At 35.2% G+C, this 15,746-nt stretch overlaps 1 protein-coding gene across 1 annotated transcript; it reads right to left on the bottom strand.

Annotated features, from left to right (window-relative positions):
- Window positions 1–205: 205 nt before the first annotated feature.
- LOC112003930 (oxysterol-binding protein-related protein 1C) lies at window positions 206–9,610 on the bottom strand. Its single transcript, XM_065759983.1, has 10 exons — window positions 8,705–9,610; window positions 7,389–7,751; window positions 6,758–6,860; window positions 5,664–6,097; window positions 3,615–3,770; window positions 3,328–3,495; window positions 3,112–3,252; window positions 1,300–1,533; window positions 1,053–1,166; window positions 206–944 (listed from the first exon to the last, which is right to left on the bottom strand). Exons 1-10 carry the CDS (start codon window positions 9,215–9,217, stop codon window positions 777–779), a joined length of 2,394 nt encoding a protein of 797 aa, XP_065616055.1. The 5' UTR covers window positions 9,218–9,610; the 3' UTR covers window positions 206–776.
- Window positions 9,611–15,746: the final 6,136 nt, after the last annotated feature.

Genomic DNA, 15,746 nt, shown 5'->3' on the forward strand with positions numbered 1-15,746 from the left:
AAGAAAGTGTATTATTCATTGAAGCTTATTGTGGCATTATATTTCAATTCAATTCGATGGTTTGATTTCAGCGGTCAAAACGTCATTTTTGCACTTGTAAGTCGAAATCACAACATAGAGGCATGAAAAAGTTTCAAAATGTACCCATCTATGTTGTATAAACGGGTTTTATAGCATTATTAATATAATAATATTGGTGCTAAACTTCTATGAATTTAAATCACTATCTTTTCTGAGAAAAATTTGCAAATAAAAAAATGTAAAAAATCACTATAAACGACCATACATGATATGAGGGGCCCTTGCTTTAATTGGCTTCGAATAGGGAATTCAACAAGCTTACAATTTTTTGTATAATAGCCTAGTATTTTTCAAAAAAAAAAAAAAAAACTAAATTTCTAATAAGAAACAACATGAATTTAATTCGGCGCATCTGCAATCTGACCCATACACACCCAAGCTAGAATCGATTGAAAGCCAGAGCAGGAAGTAATGAGCCAGCAGCTACATATTCTTCACTTAGAGATGGCAAAGTTGGAGACACAGCCTTTGTGAAGTCCTTTATTAAGTGATGACACCATCTTCAACATTGTCTCATGTATTTCGTGTGGCCTCTCGAACTGCTCGCAATGGCAAGCACGGAAGCCCCTTTTCTGTGTATTTAAAGAAATAATGATATAAAAAAATAATAATGAGATGAGAGAGTAAGGGGCCTTATGTGAAGGGAAGAAAAGGTAAAGAACTATATAGAGGGGAAAAAATGGGTTGGAAGGGGGTTAGTCAACATTTTGACCATTTGAGAGCTGGCCAAAGATGTCAGGGCAGGCTTCCCAGTTATGCTTTTCCCTTGCTTCCCAGTAACCACCAATATAACAGTACGTATTGCTACTTTTGTCCTTGGCAAACCACCTCGGCTTCCATCCTCTCTCTTGCATCTTCCGTGCCTGCAAATTCACATTGACATAATTTCCATTATTTCTATGTTACTTAAATAGGTATAGTGAACGAAAGGCCAAAAACAAAACACTATCAAAGCATGCATGGATTATAACCTGCCGCTGTCTCTGTTCTAGCCGCAACTTCTCTGAATTAGCCATTTCATACTCCCCATTCTCTAAACACTTCTGATCAGGTCTGAGTCTTGAATCTGTTGGTGGTAACTTCTCCTGTGTGTTAGTTTGATGTCAGCAGAGATGATGCCTGATTTCGTTCTTCACTAACAAATGGAAAGATTGGGGGAAGAGGGGAAAGGATAAGATGATGAGGCAGTAATAAAATGTCTAGGTAAACAACCATCACCTTAAGTCCAGATGTAAGTTCATTTAGTGTAATGCCAAAGCGTGTTAGATTATATCTGGTTGGATATTTGGATGGCTTGCTCCGCTTCCAAAGTAAAGGCCTGGTCTCTAACAATGAATCTAATTCTTTCCCTTTCCCAGAAAAATCACCTATTACATAGTGCATGCTCTCATCCCATTTCCCAATCAAAGTCGCCACTGTTTTACCATGCTTATCTTGGACAATACCTTGTACCTGCAATGCAACTTAAATTACAAACAGAAATCATGACAGCTCTATATTGGTCCATAGAATACCAAAATTATGCAATGCAGTTCCTATCCAACTCTCTAAAGCAACACTAGGTAAAAAAAGAAAAAAAAAAGAAAAAAAAAAGGGAAATTTGTCTACATGTGTTTGTGGAAGAAGTAGAGGAAATTAGTAAATTTAGGACTTATAATTTCAAGAAAGAAGGGTTACGGTTAAAAATGATTAGTGTATTAATAGGAAATCGAAAAGATTTGATTCAGGGTTAAAAAGAGGTGAGAAGAAACTGAAATTGAATCAGCCCATATTTTGTCAACAGTGTATGTGAACGGTTGGGTGAATAGTAACAAGACCAATGCAGACGGACAATACAAGTTAGAAAAAGAAAAAGAAAACAATAAGGCTAACGGGCATCAATACTCAAAACACTTAATATTTTTATTAATCAACTACTATATCTACATCTTAATTTTTCCAAATAGAATCAGGAATCCTACTTTAAGTAGTAAAGAACTCCAAATCAGACAAGTAAACCAAGAACCTAATAAGGTAATAAATGACAACTTGGACTTAAATGAATCAAACCTGAGATACTTAAAACCTATTATATAGTTCTTGACTCAACTAAATTATCAAAATACCCTTAATTTGCAAGAGTTTCAGTTACCCTGAATATAAAACTAGCTAACTTGTAAAATGTAACACCCAACCTAGAATACCTGTAATTAGACCATTAAAACCATACACCTTTGTTTCAATTGTACTCCACACATTGACCTAACAGAAATAAATTTTATATTGACTAAATTGAGAAATAGCAACAAACTAAAAATTTTCCATGGCTACATCAAATATCATATCCATTTTAGAGGCTTAATAATTATTACAACATCTACATGCATTGACCCAAACAAAGTTAACGTTGAAAATATTAGAATCAACCACAATGTGCAAACATTCATGTAATACAGATGTAATGAAGCGAGAATCAAATACAAAGAGAAAATTCAATAAATTAAACATTTCACTTACTAACGAACAAAACCATTTTTACCCCTACAGGGTTGTTATTCCCCAATTTTCCCCTTGTTTTTTAATCTGACCCTGGGGACTTTATTCACATTTAATGCGTAAAAAAATACCATATGGAGAGCATTTGTACATATTGAGTGCATGGCAACATATTTTTAGACCATATACATTTTCTTAAATTAGTAAACAAATTATTGAGAAAAAGGAGACAATCAAAATACCTGGAGAGTGTACAGGTGAAACATTTTAGATCCTTTAATGCATGATGAACTCAAAAAAAAGAAGATGGAACAAGTGTGTAAAATATTAATGTAGTTATGTGATACATTGAGTCTTAGTGAAAAGACTCATTCAATTCATAAGAAAAAGGATCAAAAGAAGTTCCAAATTATATAAGATTAATATAAAAGTTCTGAAGTGCTAGTTACTAAGCAATTCTCAAATTCTTGCATAAAAAGAGCCTTTCAGTGTTTCTACTGATGCCTAATGTTAGTGTTTTGAGAGAGAGAGAGAGAGAGAGAGAGAGAGCGCCACCTGGTGAGGGTTTCTATCAATGATTGACTGCTCCTTGAATTTTAGCTTACATGAGTAGTCACAATTCCCCTCTATACGCATTGTACCGTAGTGGTCGCAGTACAATTTTCCTAAAATGAGGTTGTAAATGGATGTTGTTACCTGATAGTAAAGTGTTAGCCAACTAGCAGGCGCCTTACAGAAGTTGGAAAATGCTATTTATTGTCAAAAACATACCTTGCTCCACTGAAAAACTTCTCCATCATCAAATTCCAAAGTCAACAGACCAACAGGATCAAGCTGAATTGAACGACCCCAAAATTTACTTTTTAAATTGCTTTCTCCCCAAAATTTCCACCATGCCCTCACAAGGCATGCAAGAACCATTGGGTGATGATGACCTATCTCGAGATGAACAGCGTAAATATTTGATTCGAATTATCAGCACTTTGATTCTAATTATCAACAAATAACACAATAGTTGGTAGAACATAATTACTAAATATTTAACTTGATAATAATACCTTCTCAGAAATGAAACGAATGCCTTTATCTGGATAATCTGCTTCATACGTCTCACCCAATAGTGGATTAAATGGCTTGCAAGTTCTTCCATCTGTAGAGGCATACCCTGATACCGCAAATGCTGCTACATTCAGAATCCTCATAAGGCTATTACCCTACATATTTTCACTGAGGACATCAAAAGAAGTTTTAAAAAAAAAATGACTACTACAAATAAACTTATCGAGACAAACCCAATACCATAAACTGGCTGCAATAAAAGGCAACAAAGGTCTATCTTTTTCTTCCGAAAAAAAGGGCATCATTGGGTTGTATTAGACAATAAAGGTAATATTTAATCAATTGAACAAAACAAAGTGACTCCTCTGATAAGAATGCATATTCAATCATATAAACAGTCACATTTCAACTGATACATCTTTACTAAAAAATAAATATATCAGAACATTGTTGGTCCTCTATTCAATTTTGAGATGTCCTAGAATATTGTCCATTATGAAAATTCAATCAACAAATTTTAATCACTTTCTTAACTTATACTTCAATCTATTTAAGAACTCATACATTGAATGAGGGAATTATTTTATTTTATATTTTTGATAAAGAATAAAGGAATTATTATTCAAGGTAGACAAGAGATACAGAATAGATGGAGTATTATTAAATTTTCAATCAATTGGTTTATTTGGTAAAGCCAGCATCAAGGCAGGGCTAGAGATAAAATACTGCCATCACCAGCCCACTCGGCACTTGGAAAATTAAGAGGCAAAATAGTCATCTCCCATTGACTATTAAAGGAAATAATACTATCCTTTCCACTTATTGATCAACTCTAGTTAAACTGAATTCAAAAGGAAATGGGAAGTTAGTTTTGATATGTGCAGAAGATATCTTTTAACAGATACAAAGCATCTTTTTTTACAAAATGGCAACATAGTAAATTCAATGCTCACATTACAAACACCTACACGTACACAGAAACTAAGGATACCAGATGACATTGCAAACTGGCATTAGTTAAAAGTTACTACGCAACAATTTCTTTTAGAAAAAAAAAAATTCCCTATTTCATCTTTATCTTCATCTTTGGCTGGGTGGGAGAGTTACCACTCCACTCAGGAAATTGGTGAAACGTAGAAAATAATAGAAAGCACTGATGTGATTGACCACTCTATTGAATCACCAGCCCCAAATGAAGTACACATAAAATAAGACGATAGTGAAAAATGAAACATCATAAGTAAATAAATCAGGCAAGATGCATCTCTTAATGACTCTATAAATCACATTAAATAATTGCAGAGGCATTATTATTCAGCAAAAGGAAAAAAAGAAAAAGAACTAGCATGCCAACAAGATTGTGGTGGTTCTTATAGGCATGCTAGTGCTACTGGCTAAAGTATCCAAAAAAAAAAATGTACAAGCTAAAACAAATTTAACCATAGAAAATGTGCAGTTATTTGCAACCAACCAACTTTCAAAAAGGCAAGAAACACCATCAGATTTTTAGTAGAATAATACCGTTTTACCCCATTCATAAGCTTGATCTAGAAGGTATGAGTATTCAAGATCTTCAAAACATTTCTGTAGAGAAGAGAGGGGCTCATTAAAATAAACTGGAAGACAAACTTTGTTGAGATCCTTCCCAATATTATCTTTGATCATTGACCAAAGACTGACCCCTCTCTCTTTTTCAACTGGCTCAGGCAATTTCTTACGGCGCCTAACATGAGGACATCCAACAGAAGTGAAAAATGAAACATCATAAGTAAATAAATCAGGCAAGATGCATCTCTTAATGACTCTATAAATCACATTAAATAATTGCAGAGGCATTATTATTCAGCAAAAGGAAAAAAAAGAAAAAGAACTAGCATGCCAACAAGATTGTGGTGGTTCTTATAGGCATGCTAGTGCTACTGGCTAAAGTATCCAAAAAAAAATGTACAAGCTAAAACAAATTTAACTATAGAAAATGTGCAGTTATTTGCAACCAACCAACTTTCAAAAAGGCAAGAAACACCATCAGATTTTTAGTAGAATAATACCGTTTTACCCCATTCATAAGCTTGATCTAGAAGGTATGAGTATTCAAGATCTTCAAAACATTTCTGTAGAGAAGAGAGGGGCTCATTAAAATAAACTGGAAGACAAACTTTGTTGAGATCCTTCCCAATATTATCTTTGATCATTGACCAAAGACTGACCCCTCTCTCTTTTTCAACTGGCTCAGGCAATTTCTTACGGCGCCTAACATGAGGACATCCAACAGATCTCAGGCTAGAATAGACACCATCTTCAGAGTCAAGACACTCTTCATCATCAGAATCAAGTGGTGATTTCTGAAATTCAGATCCAATACTTTTGAAAGAACTTGATGAAAGAAAATCTCGAGTATCAAAAAATGCATGGTCATCATCATCAGTTTCTTCCTCTACTTCATGTCTGTCAATGTCATCATAAGAATCACTTCCACTTCCCTCTGTAATATATTTCACAAAAATATGCTATGATTAGTATTTGAAGACAAAGTACATCAAGTATGAGAGAATCTAGCATGCATAAAGAGCCCACAACATGTCAAATTGTTATTGAACAGAGAAATAAACGTGAATCAAATGTACAAGGTAGTGTCTTGTATATCATGTGGGGTCCATAGGTGAGTGGTTCCCACTGGCTGTGAGACATTGGTTGCATGCAACTGCTGAAAAAGACAATTCTTCCCAAAGTTTAGGCAAAGGATAATAACTACCAGAGCAAGCTACCAGAATCAATTATTCTAAAATGCAATGTGGTCCATAGGATAATATAATAGGAAGTCAATCCTATTCCTACCAGGCTTGTTAAATTTTACTGTTACTGTTCCATATCTGGGAAACGCAGCTAGCCATTAAGCATATGGGAATCATTGTTCCATACTAGATAAACCACAAATATACAAAAAGGAGAATTACTGCTACACTAATTCAATTAACCCATCACAAGGCCTGTTCTTACCACTGAAAGAAGAATAAAATAAAGCTAGTTTTAAAGAATATTTTTGAATATGTCCCACTGAAAATTCTTCCACCATGAGTACATATTAACTGGGAATTTTTTTTATTTATGAAATTAAACAAAAATAAAGTTTTTCACATCATACCGCTGATATATTTGTATTGCATTGATCTAAAGGAAGATCCTTGCTCGGTTGCTTGCCTTTGGCTTTCATCAACAAGTGTGTTCTCCAAGTCAACCTTTTCTGTCTAGAAGAAGCAATAGGTAGGAAGTAACTTTTCCATTACCAGTTAAACTGAGTTCCACTTCCAATGATCAACTAAAATCAAACTTTTACCCATTAATGTATCTTCCACAAAATTAATACTCAAATTTCTCTATTTACAAGCTTGTTTACATGAAAGAAAAGACAAATGCCCATGGTGAATATTAATTCCAAATTAATAGTTAACCTAGTGGCTTTCAAAATTTTAACACTAAATGCAAATTAATGTTATTAACTATACATAAAGAATTAAAAAACAAAAACATCATCAAAAAGAAGAAAAAAAAAAAGTCTTTTAGGTAAATATTGCTTTTAAAAAATTTGTAAGCTCACTCTGCTTTGAAATTGTGTGTCAAACTGTCAAATTTCAGAAGTGTCACAAAATGTAAAATTATTTAGGAGTAGGTTAAAAACAAATGATTAGGTAAAAGAGTCCAAAAAGTGTAGACCAGATCATAAATGTAACATGTCCAATCCAACCCTATCTGTCAAGAACTTATATAAGACATACCTCTAAGTGACGCAGTGCATCAATGAGCAACAACTGCTTCTGTTTGAGGACCACAAGATGCTTTTGCATCTCGAACAGCTCACTCTTCATAATGTCCTCACTGTCCTGGATGGTGGCCTCACTAAGCCCCTCGTCCAAAAGACGCTGCCTCAACTTCTCCGTGGAGATCACCATGCTCTCAACAGCAGGCCCCATTAGCTCTGCATTAGACACCCGTGGGAACATGTCCTTAACCGCCTTCAATGCCTCCAACCATGATGCCCTGTCCTCCCTACTCTCTGCCCTCAAATGCAGCCTCTTCTTTGTCCCCGTGTATACTGAAAACCTCCTCTCATCCGACTTACTCTCCCTAATCGAACACACCTTAAGCATTCATGCATTCACTATTATTATTATTATTATTATTATCATCATCAAAATCAATCAAACATACCCTACATTTCTTATCGCACAATCAAACGCTATATTAACACAATCGAATAAAACTTTAGCTAAAATGCAGTTTCCATCCCTAAAGTTCACATATATTTCATTTTTCATCCCTAAATTTTACAAAGTTTGTTTTTCAGCCCTAAACTATTAACAATGTTACACTTTCTGTCCAATTTTTATCTCTAAAATTTGCATGAATTTCGATGAATTTTACATCCTCAAACTTTAAAAAGTTTATTTTTCAAAATGTAAATTATTTGAAAATGTAACATTTTCTGTCTTCAAACTTCAAAATGATAACTATTGAAAAATTCTCTCATTTTCCTATTTTTGCTGCTATTGATAAAAACTTTTTGAAAAGTTCCACACACACACACACCAAAAAAAAAAAAAAAAGGGAAGAAGAAGAAAAGTTAGCAAACTTTAGAGACGAAAACAATATTTTAGACTAAAAACTATATAATTCTCATTTTACAGTGAACCAAATCTCGTTTTTCATTCCTATAACTCAAAAAAAAAAAAAAATTATTTTTTCATCTCTAAACTTTAAAAGTTCATTTTCAACTTTAAATTAATTGAAAATGTCTCTCTCTCTCCCTTATATATATATATATATATATATATTGAATCCATAAACTATTGGGAAAAGTACTTTTTTGTTTCTATGTTCGCCACTATTGATAAAAGGCCTTTAAACAAAATGAAATTTTAGCAAACTTTGCCTTAAAACTGTATAATTCTCATTCCACAATCAACCACATTTATTTCTTCATTAACAAAAATTAACGTTTTGTTCGGTTTCTAAAAACAAAAAAACGCAAGACAGTAAGTTCTTCTCTAACTTAAAAAACCGATATCATCCAAACAGGGAAAGAGAGAAAAACCTTGAGGTGTATTTCTCCGACGGGTTTACGGAGGCGGGATTGGGTGCGGTTATTCCTAGAGAGACGGCGGAACGACTCTTCGCCGATCACCACTGATCCGCGCTCGGTTTCGTGATTAACCGCGATCTTATCGGGACCGTGGATTTTATAGTAAGAGAGAACACCGTCTTGCAACACGAACCACCGTGGCCTCCATCCACGGCCATAGTTCACCCACTTGTACAGAACCCCGGAGATTCCACTCCCTACGATGTCGTTTATCACAACGTCCATGTCTCGCAGCGACGACGGCGCCGTCTGCCGCGTGGACCGCTCGAGCGCCGAGGAGTTCGACCTCTTGATCAGGCGGCTGTGATCGGCGCTGATGCGGAAGCTGTGAGTGGAGAGCGATCGAAGCGACGGCGTATTGGGATGCGGCGGTGGCATCTTTAGTAAATCTGAAAAAGTTTGAGGGGTGGCGGCGGCGGCGGAGGTGCGATCCGGTAATCGCGTCACGCAATAGAGTGGGTGCATTCTTGTGGAATCGAACGATCAGGGAATAATCATTTGAGAAGTAGTTAGAGCGAAACGGTTCGCGTGAAAATCGGACGGTGGTTTTTTTTTTTTTTTTTTCCAGTTATACAGGTTTGTTTCTTTTCTGGTTGAGATTCGAAAAAGGAATGAATGAAAAGAATAAAAGAATTAATGAATAATTGGTATTAACGAATTTTGGTTTTGTTTGCGAATCCGAAAAGTCCGCCAGAGTGGCTAAACTGACAAGCTGGCTTTGGCCGTCACCGTCCCGGTGAAAGAAATTAAAAAAAAATCGGGTTCGGGGGTGATAGCTTTGACTTTGACTGTAATCATATCACGACGAGACGACAAGTCGGTGAGCTTTATAAAGAAATAGTTTACAAAATTAGCATGATGCGTAAATCAAAATATATGTCTAATGACTTCTACCTTTCTATACTCTAGCTTTTAAATTTTATTTCTATTTTATAATGATTACTCGTATCATTAGTCTAACCCATTAATTAATTTTTTTTTTTTAATATAGGCGAGATTTGATATTGAAGATACCATGTCAACACCAATCTTTACCGATGACAAATGGAGCAATGACATTTTGAATAAAATCCCACACATGTTAATGTTTTGTTGAAGAAAATAATAAAAAACAAATAGTTTTTTTTGACTTATAGCTCTTTGTAATATTTTGTGGCCGTTTGGATTCAGTGTCCATGTTTCTCTTCTGCGTTTTCAGATTTTTTTCCCCCCTACTCGTGAACAGTAATTTCACATGGGTTAACTATGCAGGGGACAAAAATTACTGTTCACGCACTAAAAAATATTAAAAATAAGTTCCACGGTACTATTTACACATTTAAAAATTATTTTACTACAGTGTTTTCAATTTTCAGTTTCAGCAACAATAAGTTCAATCCAAACAGACCCTTTATACAAAATTATTTCAAAGGTTTTAAGCAAATAGGTTAAAAAAAATTCTGCTTTGTATAATCTTTGAGTTTCAATGTGCTTTCCAAACCGATAAAGCCATCTTGGATAACATTTGGTGGCCTTTGAATCTTTACACCATATGAAAAAAAAAAAAAAATGGTTGTATGGCTATGAAACTAAACATGAGTAAAACTTAAGATAAGGTGGAGTGGAAATTTTTTATGGCAATAATGGAGAGGATGGGTTTTCATTCAAAATGGAGGGGTTGGATCTATGAGTGCATAAGCTCAGTTTCCTTATGTATAATGGTTAATGGGGAACCCAGGGGTAATATTATCCCAACAAGGGGCTTGAGACAAGGAGATCCATTATCACCATACCTGTTTTTGCTATGTTCTAAGAGTTTAAATGGACTAATACATCATGCTGTAAATGAGGGAAAAATCTATGGTTTCTCTCTATGTAGGAATGGCCCAAAAATTTCTCACTTGTTTTTTGCAGATAATAGTCTCATTTTTTGTCATGCAAAGGTGGAGGAGGTGAGAACCATCCAAGTTGCTTTGAATGTGTATGAAAAAGCGTCAGGTCAACAAATCAATGTGACGAAGACTACTTTGTTCTTTGGAAGATCGGTGAGGGAGGAGACAAAAAATGTTATCAAAGTATTACTTGGTGTGCCTGAAATAAAGCACTACGAGAAGTATTTGGGGCTACCTACAATGGTGGGAAAAAATAGAAGAGCAAGTTTAAATTACATCAAAGATAGAGTGTGGGGGAAATTACAAGGGTGGAAGGAGATATTATTGTCACAAGTGGGTAAGGAAGTGCTTTTGAAGGCGGTGCTTCAAGCAATTCCCACCTTTGCAATGGGTTGTTTTAAACTCCCAAGTGGTTTGTGTAGGGAGATTGAAATGTTAATTAGAAAATTTTGGTAGGGGTAACGACGGGAACGAAGGAAACCAAAGGTAGAAGGAGGTTTAGGTTTTAAAGAATTGACAAAGTTCAATGATGCAATGCTAGCAAAATAGATACGGCAACTTAGCCATGACACAAGCTCTTTGTTCTACTGTGTCTTTAAGGCAAAATATTTCCCCAATGGCTCCATCTTTGATGCTACACAAAAATCTAGTTCTTATGCTTGGAAGAGCATTCCAAAGGCTAGGAAAGTGGTTGTATTGGGGGCAAAATGGAGGGTGGTGATGGTGAATCTATCAAAGTTTTTGAAGATTGTTGGCTGCCTAGGTCAGGGGGTGGGAAAATTAATTATGCTCACTCGGGTGTGGACAGAAATTTAAGGGCTGCTAAGTTGATGACTCCTGATAAAACTAGCTGGAATAGGCAGTTAATTGATTCTATTTTCCTCCCCCATGAAGCGCAGAAAATCAAGGCTTTATCTCTGTGTGTAGTGCCTCAGATCGATTACTTCTATTGGAACTTGGAGAAAAGTGGCATTTATTCAGTGAAGTCAGGCTACAAGCTGCTGTGTGAGGAGGAAAGAAAGGAAGAAGCTTTAGGTTCTAGTAGACAAGGCATGTCAGTGTTGTGTTCTAGAATTTGGAGGTTGAAGGTACTTGGAAAAATTAATCATTTTTTGTGGAGACCTTGTACTGATTGCCTGCCAACAAAAACAAACCTAATGAAGTGAAAAGTTGTTGCGGATTCCCTATGCCAGTTGTGTGGAAAATTTCCAAAAAACACGATGCATGCTTTGTGGAATTGTGAAGTGGTGAGGAGTGTATGGAATGTGGAGTTTAGTTGGGTGAATGAGGCAGTGGCAACACATGGATCTTGTGGACTTATGTGTGACAAAACCTGGAATAGGCGAGCTATTTCGGACCACGGCATGGTTCATTTGGATTCATCGAAACAAAGTTAGGTTGAATGATAGGACTTCATCGTTGAGTAGAGTGGGAGAAGCTGCAAAAAACTTAGTGCAGCATGTGCAATCAGTTCGTGAAGGTGATGTTGCGGAAGCCTGAAGAGAAGCACACACGATGCTCTCTTGATGAAACAGAAACTAAACTGTTAGTTTCTGGTAGTAAACCTCGAATCCACGAGGGGTTTCCCTGAATCTACAAGGAGATAAAACTGGAATCCACCAGAAGAGAAAATTGACAAAATGTCTGTGTTTATTGATAATAGTCTATGAAAAACGTTTACAGACATAAGGGCCTATTTAAGGGCTCCTTAAAACTTGACAAACAAGAAAATATAATCTAAAATAACTCCTAATTGATACCTAACCATAAAAGGAATCAAATTTGACCTAAAAAAATATTAAATTCACCTAAAAACAAAGAAATAAATCACCTAAACCTAAAATAACGTTTTTTTTACATAAAAATACCAAATAATAAATTACAATAATTAAATAGTAAATTGTGTCCTACATCAGACCCCTCCACTTGAAACAAACTCGTCCTCGAGTTCATCTTTGAAATCTGAAATCTCCCATGCCAAGAGAACAAATACTTTGAATACTTCATCTTCTTTGTCTTCTTGCCAAACTTAAAAGTCATTAATTGGGCAACTTGAATTTCTTCTCCCTTGATCATCATGTAATTAATAATATTCACCAAATAAGAGTCAATGATCAAGTCAAATCTTTCTACTCCAATGAAATCAATAAACTTTGTTTCGATGTCTCCTAATAAAATAATAGGAGTTTGAATGTTACAATCATCTAACTTGATTTCATCGAGATCGTTGACAACTTCCTCTATAATTTCTTCTTTAATGGTCTCTACTATCTCAACTTCAAGATCTTTCTTTATAATGGGGTCTTCATTAATCTCCTCTACAATCTTGATTTCAGATTCTTCTTTGACTTCTCCATATTCTTCAAAAACAATATTTGCTTCAACATGTAAGTCTTCCTTTAGCGGTGGAATATTTGGCTCTTCAAAATAATTCAAGTATGAATTTCTTGGCCAATAATAATTTTGTATTGTATAAGACAAGATTTCTTCACAATCCAAAGGATAAAATTTGATAGCAAGCATCTTTTTCATACTTGGCCATGATCGAATTTTGTCTTTACCTTGTCGGATTCTATCAGATTGTACTCGTTCCCACCAACATAAGGCATACTTACTAAGTTTATACAAAGCAAGTCCAACTTTTCTCTCATAACAAATATTCTCATAGTCAAATAAATCCTCTAGATCAAGTAACCAATCAAGAAAATCTTCTTTTAAAAAATAACCATTAAAACTTGCGATTTTCTTATAAGGTCTATATGAAATTTGCTTACCAATAGGTTGCTTGTGAGTTATGTCTCCGTTGCAGTTATCCCTATTGTTTCCATTTTTCAACGGCGCCATCCTAGCATAGATATTTGTGAGTGCTTATTGTACGTCACGTAATACTCGTTAAGTTATTCGTCGTTGTTGTGGTGGTGGTTACTGTCTCGCCGGTTAGCAATCAGACCAGGGTAAGTCAAGGCTCTGATACCAACTGATGTCGCGGAAGCCTGAAGAGAAGCACACACGATGCTTTCTTGATGAAACAGAAACTAAACTGTTAGTTTTTGGTAGTAAACCTCGAATCCACGAGGGGTTTCCCTGAATCTACAAGGAGATAAAACTGGAATCTACCAGAAGAGAAAATTGACAAAATGTCTGTGTTTATTGATAATAGTCTATGAAAAACGTTTACAGACTTAAGAGCCTATTTAAGGGCTCCTTAAAACTTGACAAACAAGAAAATGTAATCTAAAATAACTCCTAATTGATACCTAACCATAACAGGAATCAAATTTGACCTAAAAAATATTAAATTCACCTAAAAACAAAGAAATAAATCATCTAAACCTAAAATAACGTTTTTTTTACATAAAAATACCAAAAATAATAAATTACAATAATTAAATAGTAAATTGTGTCCTACATTAGAAGGTCATAAGGGGGTGAGACGGACACGAAGGTGCAAATGGACCCCTCCTCAAGTAGGGGATTTCAAGGCCAACTTTGATGGAGCATGGTTCGATGAAAGTGATGAAGCTGGGATTGGGATTGTGGTACGTGACTCCTTGGGTCAAGTACTTGCAGCACTAGCTGAGAAAATAAAAAAGCCAAATACTGTGGACTGTCTAGAGATGATGGCAGCAAGAAGGGCTATGAGTTTTTTCTCACGAGATTGGCTTACAAAGCTGCCCGTTTGAGGGAGATTCTGAAGTTGTTATTAAGGCTCTCAAAAATGAGGATATTTTCTCTTCATCCTTTGGCCATATAGTTAGAGATACTTTAGTTTGTGTAAACTTATCGAGGAGTTTTTCTTTCGCTCACATTGTTAGGCAAGGCAATTCTTTAGCCCATGCCTTAGCTCAAAAAGCTTGTTTGTCTCTTCTATTGTTAGTTTGGATGGAGGATGGTCCGTCTGATATAGATTCCTTTTTTATTGTTGATTTTTCAGGTTGTTAATAAAATTTATTCATAGGCTTGGGCTTGATTCTCAAATTAAAAAAAAATAAAAAATAGTGGTAGGAACTTTCACATTATAAAAGGAAAAGATGCAAAGGATAAGGGACACACAAAACAGTTAACACATTTTTATCTAGTATCTTAGGAGTAGTAACAGTCTTAGTGTTAGAAGTAGGAGTGTGCTAGTTGGATTGAGCGAGTGGATGATAATATTTTTAACCAACCCTCTAATGACGAGTTAGGAAATATTCTAATTTACCATTGACCCACCAATCTCTAAATCTGGCATGTTAGTTGAAAATCTTAATGGTTTCAACTTGGTAGGTTGAGTTTATCGCATTGAAAGAAAAATATTTTAGAATCTAAAATTAGACTTGTAAGTAGTAAGAATAATAACAAAATCTTATATAGAGTGTGTGGCTAGAAATTATTAGGGAAGAGAGGTGAAAGTGAAAAAATAAAAGGGAGTAGAAAGAGATGATAGAAATAAAGTGCATGGGAAAGTGGAGTTGAGTTTTGCAACATAACAAAGTATATAAATATAATTTATATATTTATTTTAGATATAATTAGGGGTGTCAAATGTGTAGGTTTGGGGTGGACATAATTGAGTTGGGTATATAAAACTCATTTACCCATTAAAAACCCATTTAACTAATTACTTCTAACCAAAATCCAGCTTAACCCAATTATTATGAGTAAACCCCAACTCACCCAATTACTTAATTATTAAAATTACCAAAATGCCATTAAAGTAAAAATCTCAACATTTTCTTGGATTCTCTTTTCCACACTCTCTAGTCTTCATTCTTGGGATTAAAAAATTCCAGATAAGCACATCCACGTCAGCAATTATATTAAAAATTCAAATAAAAAAATATTTTCTTTTCTTTTCTATTTTCTCTCCCTTTCTTGGCAACCAAATAGTGCAACAAATACAAAGAAATGTCATTTCAAGCACTACACGGTGAATGCTCTCTCCCTTAAAACCATGAATGCAGCAGTGACCAGTGAAACAGTGATGGAGAGGAAGAAGAGCGAGAAGATTTTCTGCCGCTGGAGCTTCCGCCAGAGATACCTGATGACGAAGTCAAAGTCTCCGACGAGGACTTACAGTTCGTCCAACACAATCGCCGATACGCTCTCGAATTTTCCCACCTCAACACCCAATCTATCACCAA

The sequence above is a fragment of the Quercus suber genome, unplaced genomic scaffold, assembly GCF_002906115.3.
Source record: "Quercus suber isolate HL8 unplaced genomic scaffold, Cork oak 2.0 scaffold_349, whole genome shotgun sequence".
Lineage (NCBI taxonomy): Eukaryota > Viridiplantae > Streptophyta > Magnoliopsida > Fagales > Fagaceae > Quercus > Quercus suber.